The sequence below is a fragment of the Scophthalmus maximus genome, chromosome 7, assembly GCF_022379125.1.
Source record: "Scophthalmus maximus strain ysfricsl-2021 chromosome 7, ASM2237912v1, whole genome shotgun sequence".
Lineage (NCBI taxonomy): Eukaryota > Metazoa > Chordata > Actinopteri > Pleuronectiformes > Scophthalmidae > Scophthalmus > Scophthalmus maximus.
Genome location: NC_061521.1, coordinates 21959314 through 21974064, shown reverse-complemented (window position 1 = coordinate 21974064; position 14751 = coordinate 21959314). Strand labels below are relative to the sequence as shown.

Here is a 14751-nt window from a genome sequence, read left to right as displayed (position 1 = left end):
GGTGAAAAAAAAAGGACGATTGATGACAAAATCATCCCTCTCTCTCTCTCGAACGTGCCATTCGATCTGCGTGTGACCCCAGATGGTCCCAGCTCCCGTTCCTCCCTCATCAACAGACAAGTTACATAATTACGGCAAATGTGAGTCATTTTAAATCCTGTTTGGGATTTAGGCCAAACCATTAGGCTCCGGGGGGGATTTGACTCATGTTTCTGCCGAGGATGTTTTTTTCTTTTCTTCTCTCTCCATCCCTCTTTACTGGCGTAGGGGTTTTAAGCCGAGCAGACTGGGTGTTATGAGGGTGCCGACGAAGGAAGCGGGCAGACGGTGACAGGAAAAGCCTGAACTTGTACGCAGCCGAAGGTTCATCTCCGGTGTGCCTCCGACCACAGAAGTGTTTTTCGCTCGGTGCGTGGGCACTCGATGTCGAGGAGCTGTATTTGCACTCCAGGGTACTCCATGTGTACCCTGAAACTTTGGAAGTGAGTTTCTGTCTGAAAGTTTCCTCTGATATTCTCTTCAATCCCATGTTCAACTTGCCTCCTCCGTGCCGCTCCGGTGCCAGTCCAGTGGGCTGCGAAGAGAGAAGCAAATCATTCGAAGTGTCATTAAGAAAGTTTGGCTAATTTAATTAGGGGTCGTTCCCCCCCCCCTCCCCCGGCGACGGTACTCAGTTGTCAAACACTGTAGCAGGAAGTGGAGAACCTCGTCAACGCACGCAGCCACAGTCTGAGCGCCGTGGAGTGGTGTGTCACGTCTCCGCAGAGTCCGTACTGACAACTTTCCTTCTTTTCATCCGTTCTCTCGTTCTGTTTTTCTTTTTGTTTTCTTCTTCTCGCCTGCCGTGTGCGGCCGGAGGATTCTTCTTCCGAGTGATCAGAGTAGATGTTTGCAGTTTTCGTCCACTGAAAGCAGACAAACGGGTCGAAAAAAACAAATCAAAGATTTCCCCACCGCGTGGAGAAGAAGCTGCAGCGAGATAGAAACAAGAGTTGTTCCCCTGAACATCACCTCAGCTGAAGGATCAGAACGAGACGTGTATACATCGCCATACGCTCTTCAGACTCAGGACAGCTATCAACTGCATCTTCTCCACCGCTGCATTTAAGTTGTTTACCTCCGACTTGGTTTTTGAAAATAGAGAGAATATTTCAAACTGTTGGGTCCGTGCATCCATTATTCAGCAGCTATACCTGTCTCCTCTCACTTGGCACTCTGGTCGCACTCAAGTTAAAAGGGACAGGGCTTGAAAGAAGAGGGAATCGGGGGGGGGGGGGGGGGGGGGGGGGGGGTGGCTGGAATGTCAGGCATGAAAACGGGCCCGCTGCTTTGAGGTGCTGAGGAAAAAGGGAATGGATGAGGGAAGAGAGAGAGCGTCAGAGAGCGATCGGACAGACAGACTGAGTGTGTGTGTGTGTGTGTGTGTGTGTGTGTGTGTGTGTGTGTGTGTGTGTGTGTGTGTGTGTGTGTGTGTGTGTGTGTGTGTGTGTGTGTGTGTGTGTGTGTGTGTGTGTGTGTGTGTGTGTGTGTGTGTGTGTGGAGATAGATGTCAAATGATACAAAGGCTGACCTGAGAGAGGTCAGACCGTGTGATCACCTTCAGATCGGCCTGACATTGTCACCGTCTGTGCAGGGTAAGCAACGCCGGCAGAGAGAGAGGATGCAGGACATGGGAGAAAGATGACAGACGTATCAAGAGGAGCAAACTGGGGAGGATGTATTCATATTTGTAAATGGATGAATAATTAACTGCAAATGTGTCCAGCCAGATATGCTGCGGGGCGAGTCCAGTGCGCAAGCTGCAAGGTAATGGGGATAAAATATTGAAAGTAAATCAAAAAATCAATTACGAACTTTTGCTAACTTTTCCCGAAAAAGTTAGCCCAGAGTTCCAAGTGGCCACACACACACACACACACACACACACACACACACACACACACACACACACACGAACAAAGCGCAGAGACCATTTGTTTGGCCAGAAGTTTTTTTGCACGTTGAAGTGAAACACAGCGAAAATGAATTCGGCCGACAGCCGACTCTGTCTCTATGCCTCGATCTCTCTCTCACTTTTTCTCGCAACACATCGCATTAAAAATTAACCCTGCAAAAGAAGAAGAACCCAAAGACTGCAGTCACAGTGTAACTGGGTCATCCTCACATCTTCACAAAATCTGTGCGTAGGCCAAATCATCAGAGGTCAAAAGTGTGAAGAAGAAGAAGTAGTGATCATTTTAAGTTAAAAAAAAAAAAAAAATCATCAGCAACAAAATATGCAACTTTCTTGAATACTATATTTTCCTAATGTAATCACAGTATGTACATATTATGGTTGGTTGCCCAGTAAAATACATAAACCAGAGATTTTCTACAATAATGTTGGAATATTATACTCAATCTAAATTTTTAGTGGAATTTGTCAAAACTTTCTCCCGACATACTTCTCTTGTTTTACTCTCAAAAAAAAAAGCTCAATAACCTGAGTTCATATTAAATGCTATTATACACTGAATTACAGTGAATATGTTAGTGTGGTGCAAAACTCCCTACAACAACAATGTACCGATCAAATAGACGATTGAGCACCGTATGCACTGCGGCCTAGATACAGTGTGATTGACAGCTCGTTCCGTCTAATCGATCCACTCCTACGTCTGGTTCCAAAAGACCCAAGATGGCGCTGGTCAAAATGCTGAACTCTTCAAAACAGCAGTTCGCAAAAACCAACGGGTGACGTCACGGTGGGTTGCCAGTTGGGTATGGCACCAGTGTAGTACCACTGATTATGGTTTTTTCATTTGAACGTCACTGTGCGGATAGAGTCAGGCTGAGTCATACAGTCTCCTCCATCCTTCTCTCTCTTCTCTCCCTTCCCTCCTTTTGCGATGTGAAGGGGCTGATTACAGGCTAATCGGATGTTTGGATTTGTCTCTCATTTCTAGCAGCTGAGTAGAGGCGTGCCAAGCGCGTAGTGAAGGGAGAAAGGCTGAATGAGTGGGAGCGAGATAGCGAGAGGGGGTTGGGGGCTTTAGTCGTACAGTCAGTGTGCCAGGAAACAATTAAAGCAATCCTGGAAGATGCCAAGAGGAACGCGGAGAGAGGGATATGGAGACCAGGAGCAAATTGCTTCACTTCCACGTTAATGACAGGGTTATGGTTTTCAGCGGGCGCAAAGAGGAGCTGTTTTGCGCCTAAATTGATAATAACTTTTTTTGTTTTGTCTTGTTCCGTGTTGTGTTACTCAGGCTTTCTGATTCATGACAATGACGTCACACTCGATGAGAGTGACACACTGGTGTCACCATGCGCAGATCAGCTCCCGTGCGGCACGTAGCTGGGCAGGCATGTGTCTGCGAAGTGTCCGCGCACGCTCGTCTCTGTTCCCGCCAGATACTGACAATGAAAACCGTTAATTTGCTCATCTCTCTCTCTCTCTCTCTCTCTCTCTCTCTCTGCGCGCGCTCGCTCCACGCAGTGGGTCTTTGTGGGGCGCGCTCAGCGGTTGTAGAGAGGCAAGTTGGCAGAGAGGCTTTATCTAGACAACCCCTGGCTCACAGCAAACAACGGGCAGCAAGAGAGCAAAGAAAAAGCTCCTGAGGCTAATTGAGGTCAGGTAAACAAAGTGAACCAAACGCATGAGCTGAATCGATATATTCAGTCGCGCTCCTCCACGGGTCGTATACTCAAGCTAGTGCTGGGACCCTCCATTGTGGTGTTGCCACCAAGTGGCATCTCACCTTAAACATCACCCATTGGTTTGTGAACTGCTTGTTTTTATTTTGAGGTGTCAAGATTAGCGTTTTGGCCTGCGCCATCTTGGATTTTTGATACCAGAAGTAACCACACCTGCGACCTGCTCCTATTGGATGGTACTAGCTGTCAATCACGCTGTATCCACAACCCAAATGCATAACGTGCTGAGACGTCCATTTTTACTCTAAATGGAACCATAATTTACAAAATAAACTCTTCTGGGAATTGTTTACTCGTGTTATTGAGAAAGTGAGAAATTGAGTCATTTTTCTCATAGACTTCTATAGAAACTGACTTCTTTTTGCAACCACTTGAGTCGCCCTCTGCTGGTCATTGGAGAGAAAATAGGCATAGGCGTAACTTTCCAGACCTGGTGGTTATGTGCAATTGTATATAAAGTCTATGGTTGCCACCCCCCCAAAAAAACATGCAAGGACGAAGATGAAGTGGAGTTGAGTTGCAAAAAGAAGTGTCTTCTGTCACTTGCAACATCCTTTTTCTCCTTAATTCCAACACCTGATGTGCAAGTTGTTTCCTGCGTCTCCATCAGGAGGAACTGCACTTTAACAGTTCAAGCCTCCTTCCTCACACGCCTTCCCGGCACGACCACAGAAAGACAAACGTCGGCCGAGTCTCCGTGGCAGGTGATTGATGCGACGTGTGCCAGTGTTTGCTCCCCCCCCCCCCTTCCCCTTTTCTCAGCGCTGTCACATTTATTTCCCCCGTATAGACCTGCTGCGCCGTGCTGATACAGAGCAGAAGTATGAACAGGTGTGACGTGGGTAATTTGTCCACGCGGCCCCGGAGCAGCGGTTGGCCAAATGTGGGCAGCTCGGCTCGGTTTTAAAGTTGAAATCCAGCCCAGAGCGGCGGACTGCGCTCTCTGCGGAGGCCCCAAAGGAGTCGCTTGTTTCTTTTAAAAGCACAATCGTTTCAAAGCCAAATACTTTCTGTCTGTCCGCGATAAGAGAAAGACAAGAAAATAAGAGAAAGGAAAATGTTATCGCCGTAGATTAAAAGGTATGCAAATGTGTTTGACCCCTGACTTGTATTACAGGAAATGCAGCGCTTGTTCACATTTCCTTTCCGCTCCGTCAGTCGGAGGACTCGTCAAAGCCCCGTGCCGACTGAACAACCGCCACCACAGTCCTGCCCCGAGTTGCCTACTCTGTGCTTTGAGTGTCTGGTACTTTCAGATAAGATGAATTAAGATGTGGCGTCTTCAAGCGAATCCTGTTCATCAAGTTCCTCTTTACCAGCATAATTTAATTAATCCCTAATAGTCGGTAATTATCTGGCCACTTACATCTCCATGTGGAGTTTGCTGATTTGCTTGGAATGAAAAGTTTGCCTTTGCAAAAAAATAAAATATATGTATAAAAAGATAACTTCCTCCTCTTCCTCCTCAACTGATCGCAAACTTCCTGTGTACATATCCAACAGATACGAGGACGGCGGCAGATAACAGCATAAGAGTTAATTGAGAATCATGTTTCAACCACACGCGCGTCCAATTTGTCCGCGTTCGTACGCAGTTTGGTGCTGAGCAGGATGTGTACAGTGTTTTTTGTTTTTTTCATTGAAAAACAGCCGCCTGCTTCCGGTCACGGACAAAAACAATGAGCTGAAAGGTGCTTTGACATTTCAAAAAACCATGTGAGGTCACTGATTTGTCGAGATAATTGTGTGTAACACTCAGATCAGGCGTTGGTGGTTGTGGGTGTTCAGGTTTGTAAAAAGTGGATCTTAGGAGGACCGCGAGTGGCACTTCAGACGACACCGCCGGAGAAGAAGTGGAGTCGGGATGATAGAGATTCAGAGGGGAGAAAATTTGTTTTCATTACACACTTATTCACAGTTCCACAGGGAGTTAAGCATCCCTGTCTTATCTGCATTCTCGCTCCCTCCCCTTATCTCACTCCCCTTGCTCTTCACCGTCCCACTTCCTCCTCCTCCTCCCTTTCGAGCCAGGAAATTTGGACGAAGTGTACAGTTGTCACGACCCGACACCGGTCGGCACGGCCCCCCTGTACTTTTATTGAGCATCTCGTGATTGATGTCCTCACATCTATTGCTCACACATCCTCAGCTGAAGGGACTATAAGCATTGGCGCCGTGCCGTCCCCTTTTCTCTCAGTGAGTTAGATTCCAATCAGCGGGAGATCTTGGCTGGCAGGAGAGAGAGAGGGAGAGAGAGAGAGAGAGAGAGAGAGAGAGAGAGAGAGAGAGAGAGAGAGAGAGAGAGAGAGAGAGAGAGAGAGAGAGAGAGAGAGAGAGAGAGAGAGAGAGAGAGAGAGAGAGAGAGAGAGAGAGAGAGAGAGAGAGAGAGAGAGAGAGAGAGAGAGAGAGAGAGAGAGAGGGACGTGATAGAGAGACGGATAAAGACGAGCGAGATGAAGTCGGAGCCGACGGAGAGTTACTGTAGGACAGAGGGAACGAGAGAGAGAGAGAGAGAGAAAGTCAGAGAACCCCCCGGCAAAGAGCAGAGGGTAGCGTGAAACATTTGTAATGGGGTTTTCCTGTTATATGCTGCCATTGGCATCCAAGCTTATGAGAACACACTTGTCTTAAGTTGCAGTGCACTGCAGAAAGCTGCAAATAGGGAACAACGACACTTCAACTAGCAACGCTGAGAGTTTGTGCGGAGCTGCTGGTGTGTGTGTGTGTGTGTGTGTGTGTGTGTGTGTGTGTGTGTGTGTGTGTGTGTGTGTGTGTGTGTGTGTGTGTGTGTGTGTGTGTGTGTGTGTGTGTGTGTGTGTGTGTGTGTGTGTGTGTGTGTGTGTGTGTGTCAGTGAAGAGAGGGAAGTATAGGGAGAGAACTGGGAAAATGATCGTATGTGGTTTCAAAACCGTAATATAAACACATTCGATTGGTGTATTGGTTTTACTAAGTCAAGCCATGAAGCCATGGGGAAAAAAACAAACAAACTACTGTTCAGAATACATTTCAGACAACGTTTGCTTATGGAACAGGCCACAGATATTCACTGATCAATGTATTTTTTGTTGTTGTCATGCCCCCGTCCTCATCTCACAGTTCACTGAAGTAGGGGGTCCCAGACCCTGAGGTCGCGAGCCACTGCCGCGCTACTTCAAAACCAATTTACCTCTAAAACTCAGTGTTGGCATGATGTCCCCGGATCGCTGTACGGCTGTTGTGTGAAAGTTAATGATGCACAATCGGAAAGAAAGAGCAGGGGGGCGGGAGATGAGGGCGTGAATATCCATCACGCTCCTGGCAAACCCACCGCAGGCTTAGGGACAGGAGCAGGCTCGGCTCTAAAGGGGGAGAGATGGATGAAGCCGCCACATGCTCGGGGAGTTTCATTTGGACTCCTAATGTGATCTGTGGCTCTGGATGTTAGACGGAGGAGCTGTAAACAGTTCGCATTGTGAGCGGCGGGCGTGTTTGAGCGCGTGTGACTCCCGCTCTGCAGTTCCAGCTTGAAAGGAATGATGATGAAATATGTGATTGTTAAAAACCCACACTATTTACTTCGCCAATGTGCGTCATACACATTTTATTTTTCACAAAATAAGAATAAACATGGATGTCCTTTTTCTACAGGAGATCTTAGTTGGGAGTCTGGAAAAACATCAGCAGCTGAAATGTTCCCACACGATTGAGACTCCCATTTGGGTAAAACCCATAATTTGCTGTATAATTGTCATCTATTGGACATTGCACTTAATTACACAAGAAAACAGTTAAGATTAATTGGAAAAAACTAACAAACAGAAAAGCTAATTGAAAGATGATTGGGTTGAGCGTCTGATCGCCGACTTGAGACAAGTGCACTGATCAAGACAAAGTACATTTTCAAACCCATTTAGAGTTCCACCTTTAGCAACAGTGTATATACTGTTGTTCCAGCAAACCTATGAATATTTAAAAGAGGAAGCTGCGAAAAAAAAAAAAAGATACACTACATTACTGCTGCTTAGAAGAGCTGCCAACAAAATGTCTCACTTAAGTGAAAACAAACGCGATCGATAATCAGCATTTATGCAAAGAGCTTTCCCTTTTTACGGCACTCACCTTTAAGCTTTCATCTTCGCTCCACATTAGCTCTTACCACAAATTGTCTCTTTCTGCTCGGTGTGTCCCGCCCACACCCGCCACTGACACACTGCACACGACGTACACTCGCATTTTTGCTTTTGATGGAGCGGGATTGCGAGTGGGTGGCGAGCCTCACCCCCCCCCCCCCCCCCCCCCCCCCCCCCCCCCCCCCCCCCCCCCCCCCCCCTGCTCCCAAATCTCTTTGAATTGTCTGAGAGGAACAAGGCTCGGATCAGAGTTATAAAGAGCTTGTCTGTCGCGTCCACGAGGGGCGACGGCGAAGCGCTGCTCACGGATAAGAACTTCCGAATTAGCTCTGGCAAAATGAAATAGTTACGTCCTCGGTATGTATGGGTGAAGACTCCGTTTGTGCCAGGTTCGTTTTGTCCGCATCACATTGTGCATTGTCTCTGAGTTCCTGCACACTTTGCAGGTTTGTCAAATTCGCGAGCTCTTGCACTTTTCTGCCTAATTATAATATTTCCAAACTTTCCAAAGAAGCAGATCAAGATTGCCTTGACGATTAACACCAAAACTTTCTTTTTTAATAAACACTGAAGGGAGGGCTTCACACAGACAGGCTTATGTAAAATCCCATCCATCCAAGGTTAGTATTAGATTACATATCTGGCCTCTCTTGTTCTCTCTGCAAACAAAGAGATGGCTGACCTTATGGAAGACTATCGCAGGTTGTCCGATGAACCAAAAAAGCAAAGACGCCCTTCTGACCAATCGTGTGGATGTGGCTCATGAAGTCATCGCGTCTCACCTCGCTCGCTACAGCCCTCCAACGGGACCCTTCCAACTGTCCGAGGCCTTCTTCCTGCTCGACACGCAACCATCCGAAGTGGTTGTTGGCGACCAAAAGGGGGTCTCTGCCTCGCCTCCTCCAATCCGTCTCTCGAACCACTTCCGAAGCTCGGACCCAGCCTGGGGAAGGTCCAGCTAATCGTCCTGGTACGGGCTTAGCACCCACGGCTCCCCCCGGCCCGACCGGTGTTCCGCCCACCGCCAGCGGCAAGGCTATGTCATCCCAGTCGGAATCGGGGGCTGCCATCGAAAACTCGCGTTCGAGGCTTCCGAAGGAGTCTGTGATCGGTGGTCTTCTTCCTGGACTTAAAGCAGCTTCCCTGGTGGAACATCCACCATCCACCATCCTCCATCCCGGGGAATCCAAGTTTTTCACTTGTTGACTGATTTTCGGTTCTTGGAAGCTTCTCTGGTTCCAGAGAACCAGATCTGAATATTCCTAATGGCTTTTTAATGGCTTTCTAATTTTCCCTTTTGAAGTGCTCTAATGGACCGTCCCCATGTTTGCACAGAGAGGAGGAACTGTGGAAGTGACTCGTTTAGTCATTACCTTTTAGGTCTTCACTAAAGTAGACAGGAACACCACTCTTCTACTGTAGTAAAAGACACATAATAGTGTAATATTTACTCAACTGTCTCCATAGTTCCATTGTATTTCGCAAGGCTCGAGCTTCTGAGCGAGTCGGGGAGTTTGTTTGGTGTGAAAATGTACACATTAAGAAAGACTTTAAGTATGAATACAGGCAGGTCGACCTGCTCTGACGATTTCCAGATGTCTACTTCACTCGGAGAGATGAGCCATTGGATAAACTGTCAACATTGACATCACTGAAATCTTTAGATCTATCAACATGGAACTTTGACCGTTTTAAAGAAATTTCAATAACAATGTGTCATTTATTTCTTTCATCAAACCTTTTGATAATCATCTAATGAGTTAGCTCGGGTATCAGATTCGGTGCAGCCCTGCACAGCACATAACGCCCACTGTAAAACCACAACATTTCAATGTTAAACTTGCCTAACTTGACTAACCTCTGTATCAAGACGAACAAGAAAATAATATTCTCATCAGTTGTTTTTTTTAATGACTGAGCCAGACTATCCATTTTCCAGTCTTTGTGCAAAGCTAAGATAAACGTCTGCAAAAAAAAGCATTGTGTGGGGAAAATGAATGCAACCTGATTATATTTCACATTACCATAATTAGGAGATGTTGTTCATTTTTAGTATTCGACAGGTCACAAATACATGGATACTGATCTTATCAGTAAAATGTTAACAGAATCTGGTCTTCTCTCTTTGAGACAGACACAGTGAACATGTATCGGTTGGCTCACTACAAATGACCTTAAAAAACTGTGCAAAGCGTGTGTTTCTCTGTTGCGTCGATGTGATGATCGAACGGTGACGTGCGTCACAGATCAGTGTGTGTGTCTGATAGTGTGTAGTCAGTGAGGGGAGCTTTGAGACATGAGGGAGGTTAATAACCTCTGAGCCTGGCTCTGTTTTATTGGAGAAGCATGCCCTATGAATCGTGTGTGTGTGTGTGCAAACCGAAGACAGAGACTGGAAGAAAAGGAGCCTTTACGATGTGTGTGCCATTATTAATGATGGATTTAACCTCACAGCAGTGCCTCTTTTGTTACAGTAAAACATATGTTGGTTAACAGTAGTAATCACTGGCAGGAGAAAGGGGTGCGCGTGTGCTCGCGCGTGCGTGCGGGGTGTGTGTGTGTGTGTGTGTGAGCGAGAGCGAGAGGGGAAAAGGTGTGAGCAGAGGTTGATTGCAAAGTCATTTCCCAAGGCTTTGTCGCACTCCGTTAGCTGAAGAGCTCCATTTCAAAGACAATTTGTCTACTGCTGAGCACTTTGGCAAGGAGCGGCAATGTGCTGAGTAAAGTTTAGACGAGTGTGTGTGTGTGTGTGTGTGTGTGTGTGTGCACGCTTGAGAAACTGAGTGTGCCTTTTGTGCACGTGTTAGTAATGTTTCATAGAAAAAGAGCTTATGTACTTACTGTATGTATAAGCTTGTGTCTGTGTGTAAGTATATTCTTATAGCTTATATGTGTGTGTGTGTGTGTGTGTGTTTGTGAGTGTGTGTACTTTGTGCAAAGTGGTGCACCAGAGCTTCTAAGTCAATTACTTTGTGACATTATCACGGGCGCAGCCTCCCTCCAATCACCATCTCCCAGCCATCAGTGGCCACATTAGCGAGGTCACGAGGCTGCTCTCCGGCTCGTTCCCGAGGCGACGCCACTTTGGCTGTTCGCCCCGCAAGATTTTTTTGCGGAGCGTCCTCTCCATCATCTTCAAGCCGTGGCCTGGCACTAGCCGCCGCCGCCGCCGCTGCTGTCACGCAGACGTACAGCCTGCGCACATGGAAGTGACTCTTGGCCCATTTTCTCACTTGCTCAGCAGCGGTATTGCATCCACAACTGCACCGAGAGCTGCTTAAGATATTCGTTTAATTTGGACCATTACATGATGATATCCTGTGGTGTTCAAAGCCCATACTGTCGCTTGTGGTAATAGTTGGCCATATTTTAATATGTTCATTTGCTTGCCATGTACTACTTGGCTGGTCTTGTTGTCCAGTTGTGCAATATTTGGATGAAGCATATTGATAATATGTGATATTTTAATGTTTTTTATTTGGCAATGTAATGTATGCACATTATGCAAAGAAGCCAGATTTCACATGCCCTGAATCCTAAATGTTGTTTGTAATTCAGACACAGTATAAGACAAAAAAAAATGGTATTGATTGCCTGTTGGGTTTTTTTGTTCATCTTGTATGCATTGGAAAAGTTTCTGCCTGATAGATTTTATATTTAACATTGCAGGGCTTATATACGGTCAAAACCTCTTTCTTTACTTATTTCTGTTTTTTTAACCTTGCCCCAGGTACGCTGTCCTGCGAGACCCAGCAGGCTGGCTGAGTGTGAACCCGGTCAGAGGAACTGTCAACACCTCGGCCCCGCTGGACCGCGAGTCTCCGTATGTCCACGACAACAGATACACGGCCGTCTTCATCGCCACGGACAACGGTGAGCTGCAGCTGCCGCACAGAAAACTGTCGAAGGCAACTTGGCTTTAACAGCGTGTGACACATTTAAAACAATTTCAGATAAATGAATATCCATGTTGGTGCTTTGATTGCTGGTATAATGCAACAATCTCAAAGTCCTGTTAACACCGTGTACAGAAACCACAACAGCACCAACATTGTTTAAGATTGTGTGCGTGAATTAGGTAAAGATTCTACTTGACACAGTGGCAGCATGCCAACAATGTTTTGCACAGATTCAGTTTGATTTGCGTCTTTACAAAGAATTCCTCTCGGGTTCTGAGCGTTGGAGCGCGGGTAACAAAGCCATTCGGGCCCTGTGTAGAAGAAGCACAGTGCAAACTTGGCAAGGACTAACTCTTGTCTTGTTAGTTTGACGCCGGCCACAGTGAAACTGTCATTATTCCGCGGTGACAATGGGACGCCCTTCAGTGGCACTGCCCTCTTTTGGAGCATATGGCGGCTGGTTGGCAGTGTCAGGGACGCTGCTGCTCCGAGACCCTCCGAGGCACGTGTGACAGTGTCGACTTCCATCTATCTATCCCCTCTGTGCTTCTCTCTACATCACCTCATCTCCCCGTGTCTCTCTGTCTCTTTGTCCCCACTCCCTCTGTCTCTCTCCCCCTCTCCCTATCAATCCATCTGGTCTCCCGTGCTCAGGGAGAATTTTGACAGATCCATTACAGGAACTGAGGGATTCCATTAGTCGGCAGCAGAATAGAACTGTTGTGCTTGGGAATTCGTGGGGGCCTTCTCGATAGATGAGCGCTGAAAGAGGAGTAAGGAGGCGCGGCGGGAGACGGAGGTGGAGGAGGCGAAAGGGTCAGGGGAAGAAGAGAAGGGGACACGAGGCGGAGATAACTGGAAAAAAGAGGTATATAGAGCCGGGGAAGTGGTAAAGGAAGAGGTGGCGAAGAGGAGAAATGGTGAAGATTATAACGTGGACAGGCACAGAGAGTCAGATTAGTCCCGGGGCCACAGGGGAGGGAAGGGTAACAGGATACAGCTGGACATTATTGTAGTTTTCAAGATGTTCGGGCCCAAAGTTTGAAACATGTAACCTGACTTTTTTGACATCATTTCCTCCCCTGGTGATTTGTCATCAATCGAAGCGAATGTCATCCTTCAATTTATTCATGAGCATATGGGATTCCTATCAGAGTCACAAACGTAGCCGCAATTTGTGATTGACAGTCAGTTATGAACCTACCGCCATCTGCTCTGTGTGTGAAAACAATTCCCCCAATTGGCTTTTTTAGAAGTTACACTTGTCGAATGTATTTTGCATTTACAACGGCTGGCTCTCGAACCTTCCAACTTTTTGATACTGCCCTTTTTGAAAATATCCATAGAGCGGATTATCAACAACTCTCAAGTACTATAGCATCAAAAACGCATTCAAATTCATCGTCACTATTGCCTTTTTATTATTCAACGTTTTAATATTTGTTTTTTGTTTCAGTAATTTCACGAGTTGTAATGGCTACTGTTCTGAGTTTGCAGTCGTGCACATCGGCCCCGTGCAGTTGTTCTCGTGCACAGCATTGCTCTGAGTTAGATGCTCCTCTCAGCATCAGCAGATTGACCCGACTAACGTGCAGATTTGAGCATCCTCTCCATCTCAGTTTAGTGTGTTAAGGATACATCGCTGGGGAACCATGAATGACCATACCAACATTTAGTTGTTATTAACAGATTTATTAGGATCCATCCTCTGAGGATTCTTTATGTTTTATGGTGTGACATAGATTAAAGGAACTTGGGTTCAGGCTGCTACAAAATTGCCTACATAGATGTAGGCCAATCCCGGAGCATCCCACCATTAAAAACCTGCTGTGTCAAAAGCGTGTGTGCGTGTGGATGAGATGTGAGCGGCATACTGATTTCAGCTTGACCTCCGCCTCACCTGTTTCGCCGTCATCAGCGGTGGCAAATTTGCTCCTTCCCACGAGCCGATTAAGTCGAAATGTCGAGAATAAAGTCAAAATGTGTGATTGACAGGTTAAGCTCGAGCACCCCTCCAGGCAGTAACACGTGGTGAACAACGGAGCAAATATACTACAGGGGAGGAGGGAAGTCAGGAGGAAGGAAGACAGATGAATAGTGAGAGGAGAGGAAAGGAGGGGGAGGGGAGAGGAAAGAGGAGAGGAGAGAATCTGAGGGTTAAACAACATGGTGACCCTGATGATACTGTTGACGTCAAGGGTCGGGGTCATATCCGCTTGTGAATTCGCAGCAGTGAGTCTGTAGTCCGGAGGTTACACTCTGTTGCCATAGCAATCAGCTGCAGTTCAGGGAGGGGACCGACAGAGCCGTCCATCCCTCATGTGATGTCGCGGGAACTTCATGAATGTGTGTATCGTGGGAACGTACGGGACATGCACCTGTGTAAATTCTGTTCATTCGCATGCACTGGTGCTTCACGCCCATCCCTGCGTCTGCCTTCGTGCACATTGTTTCTCTTCTCCCCGCCTCCGGATTAACGACTCGAGAGGCACAGCCGAGGTTTCGCCTGGCCAGCGGCGCGCGGAAAGCTGGCGGAGCGGCGCAATATTGTTTGAGCAGATATTGTTCCTACCTGAGCAGAGGGCTTGACTGGCTGTTTGTATAGACTCTCATCAGTGGCTGCTGGGTTTTTTTGCGCGCCAACAAATTCTCTTCTGCTCCCCGATTCCCCGCCGGGACGCCAGCTGTTGCCACATCTTACCCCCTCCCCCTTTCTCCATCCTTCACACTAGCTTTTGCTCGGTTCTGTGTGTGTGTGTGTTTGTGTGTGGGTGGATTGAAGTTGTGCGTTCATCTAGGTTTTTAATGTCTTTGTCCCGGTACAAGCATTGCGTCCCTGGCTTGCCCCATGCGTATCCTCTCACTGCTGCATGTGTTTTCGCGTGTGTGTCTGTGTGTGTGTGTGTGTGTTAATGTTTTCTCCTGCTCCTCATTTAAATGTTAAACCGCCTCCTGGTGGGAGCCATTTGTCATTGGGAGGCATGAATACATTATCAAAGCCCCTGTCGTCTGAAACATGGTGGCGTGGGCACACACATGCTCTCAC

General features: G+C 47.1%; 1 protein-coding gene across 4 annotated transcripts in view; it reads left to right on the top strand.

The window, feature by feature from the left end:
* The window catches only part of cdh13 (cadherin 13, H-cadherin (heart)), a 280640-nt gene that overhangs the window by 231032 nt on the left and 34857 nt on the right, over window positions 1-14751 (top strand). For all 4 annotated transcript variants that reach the window (XM_035643270.2, XM_035643269.2, XM_035643267.2 and 1 more), the window contains one exon: window positions 11537-11679. In XM_035643270.2, coding sequence (XP_035499163.2) covers window positions 11537-11679 — 143 coding nt within the window. The remainder of the gene's footprint in view (window positions 1-11536; window positions 11680-14751) is intronic.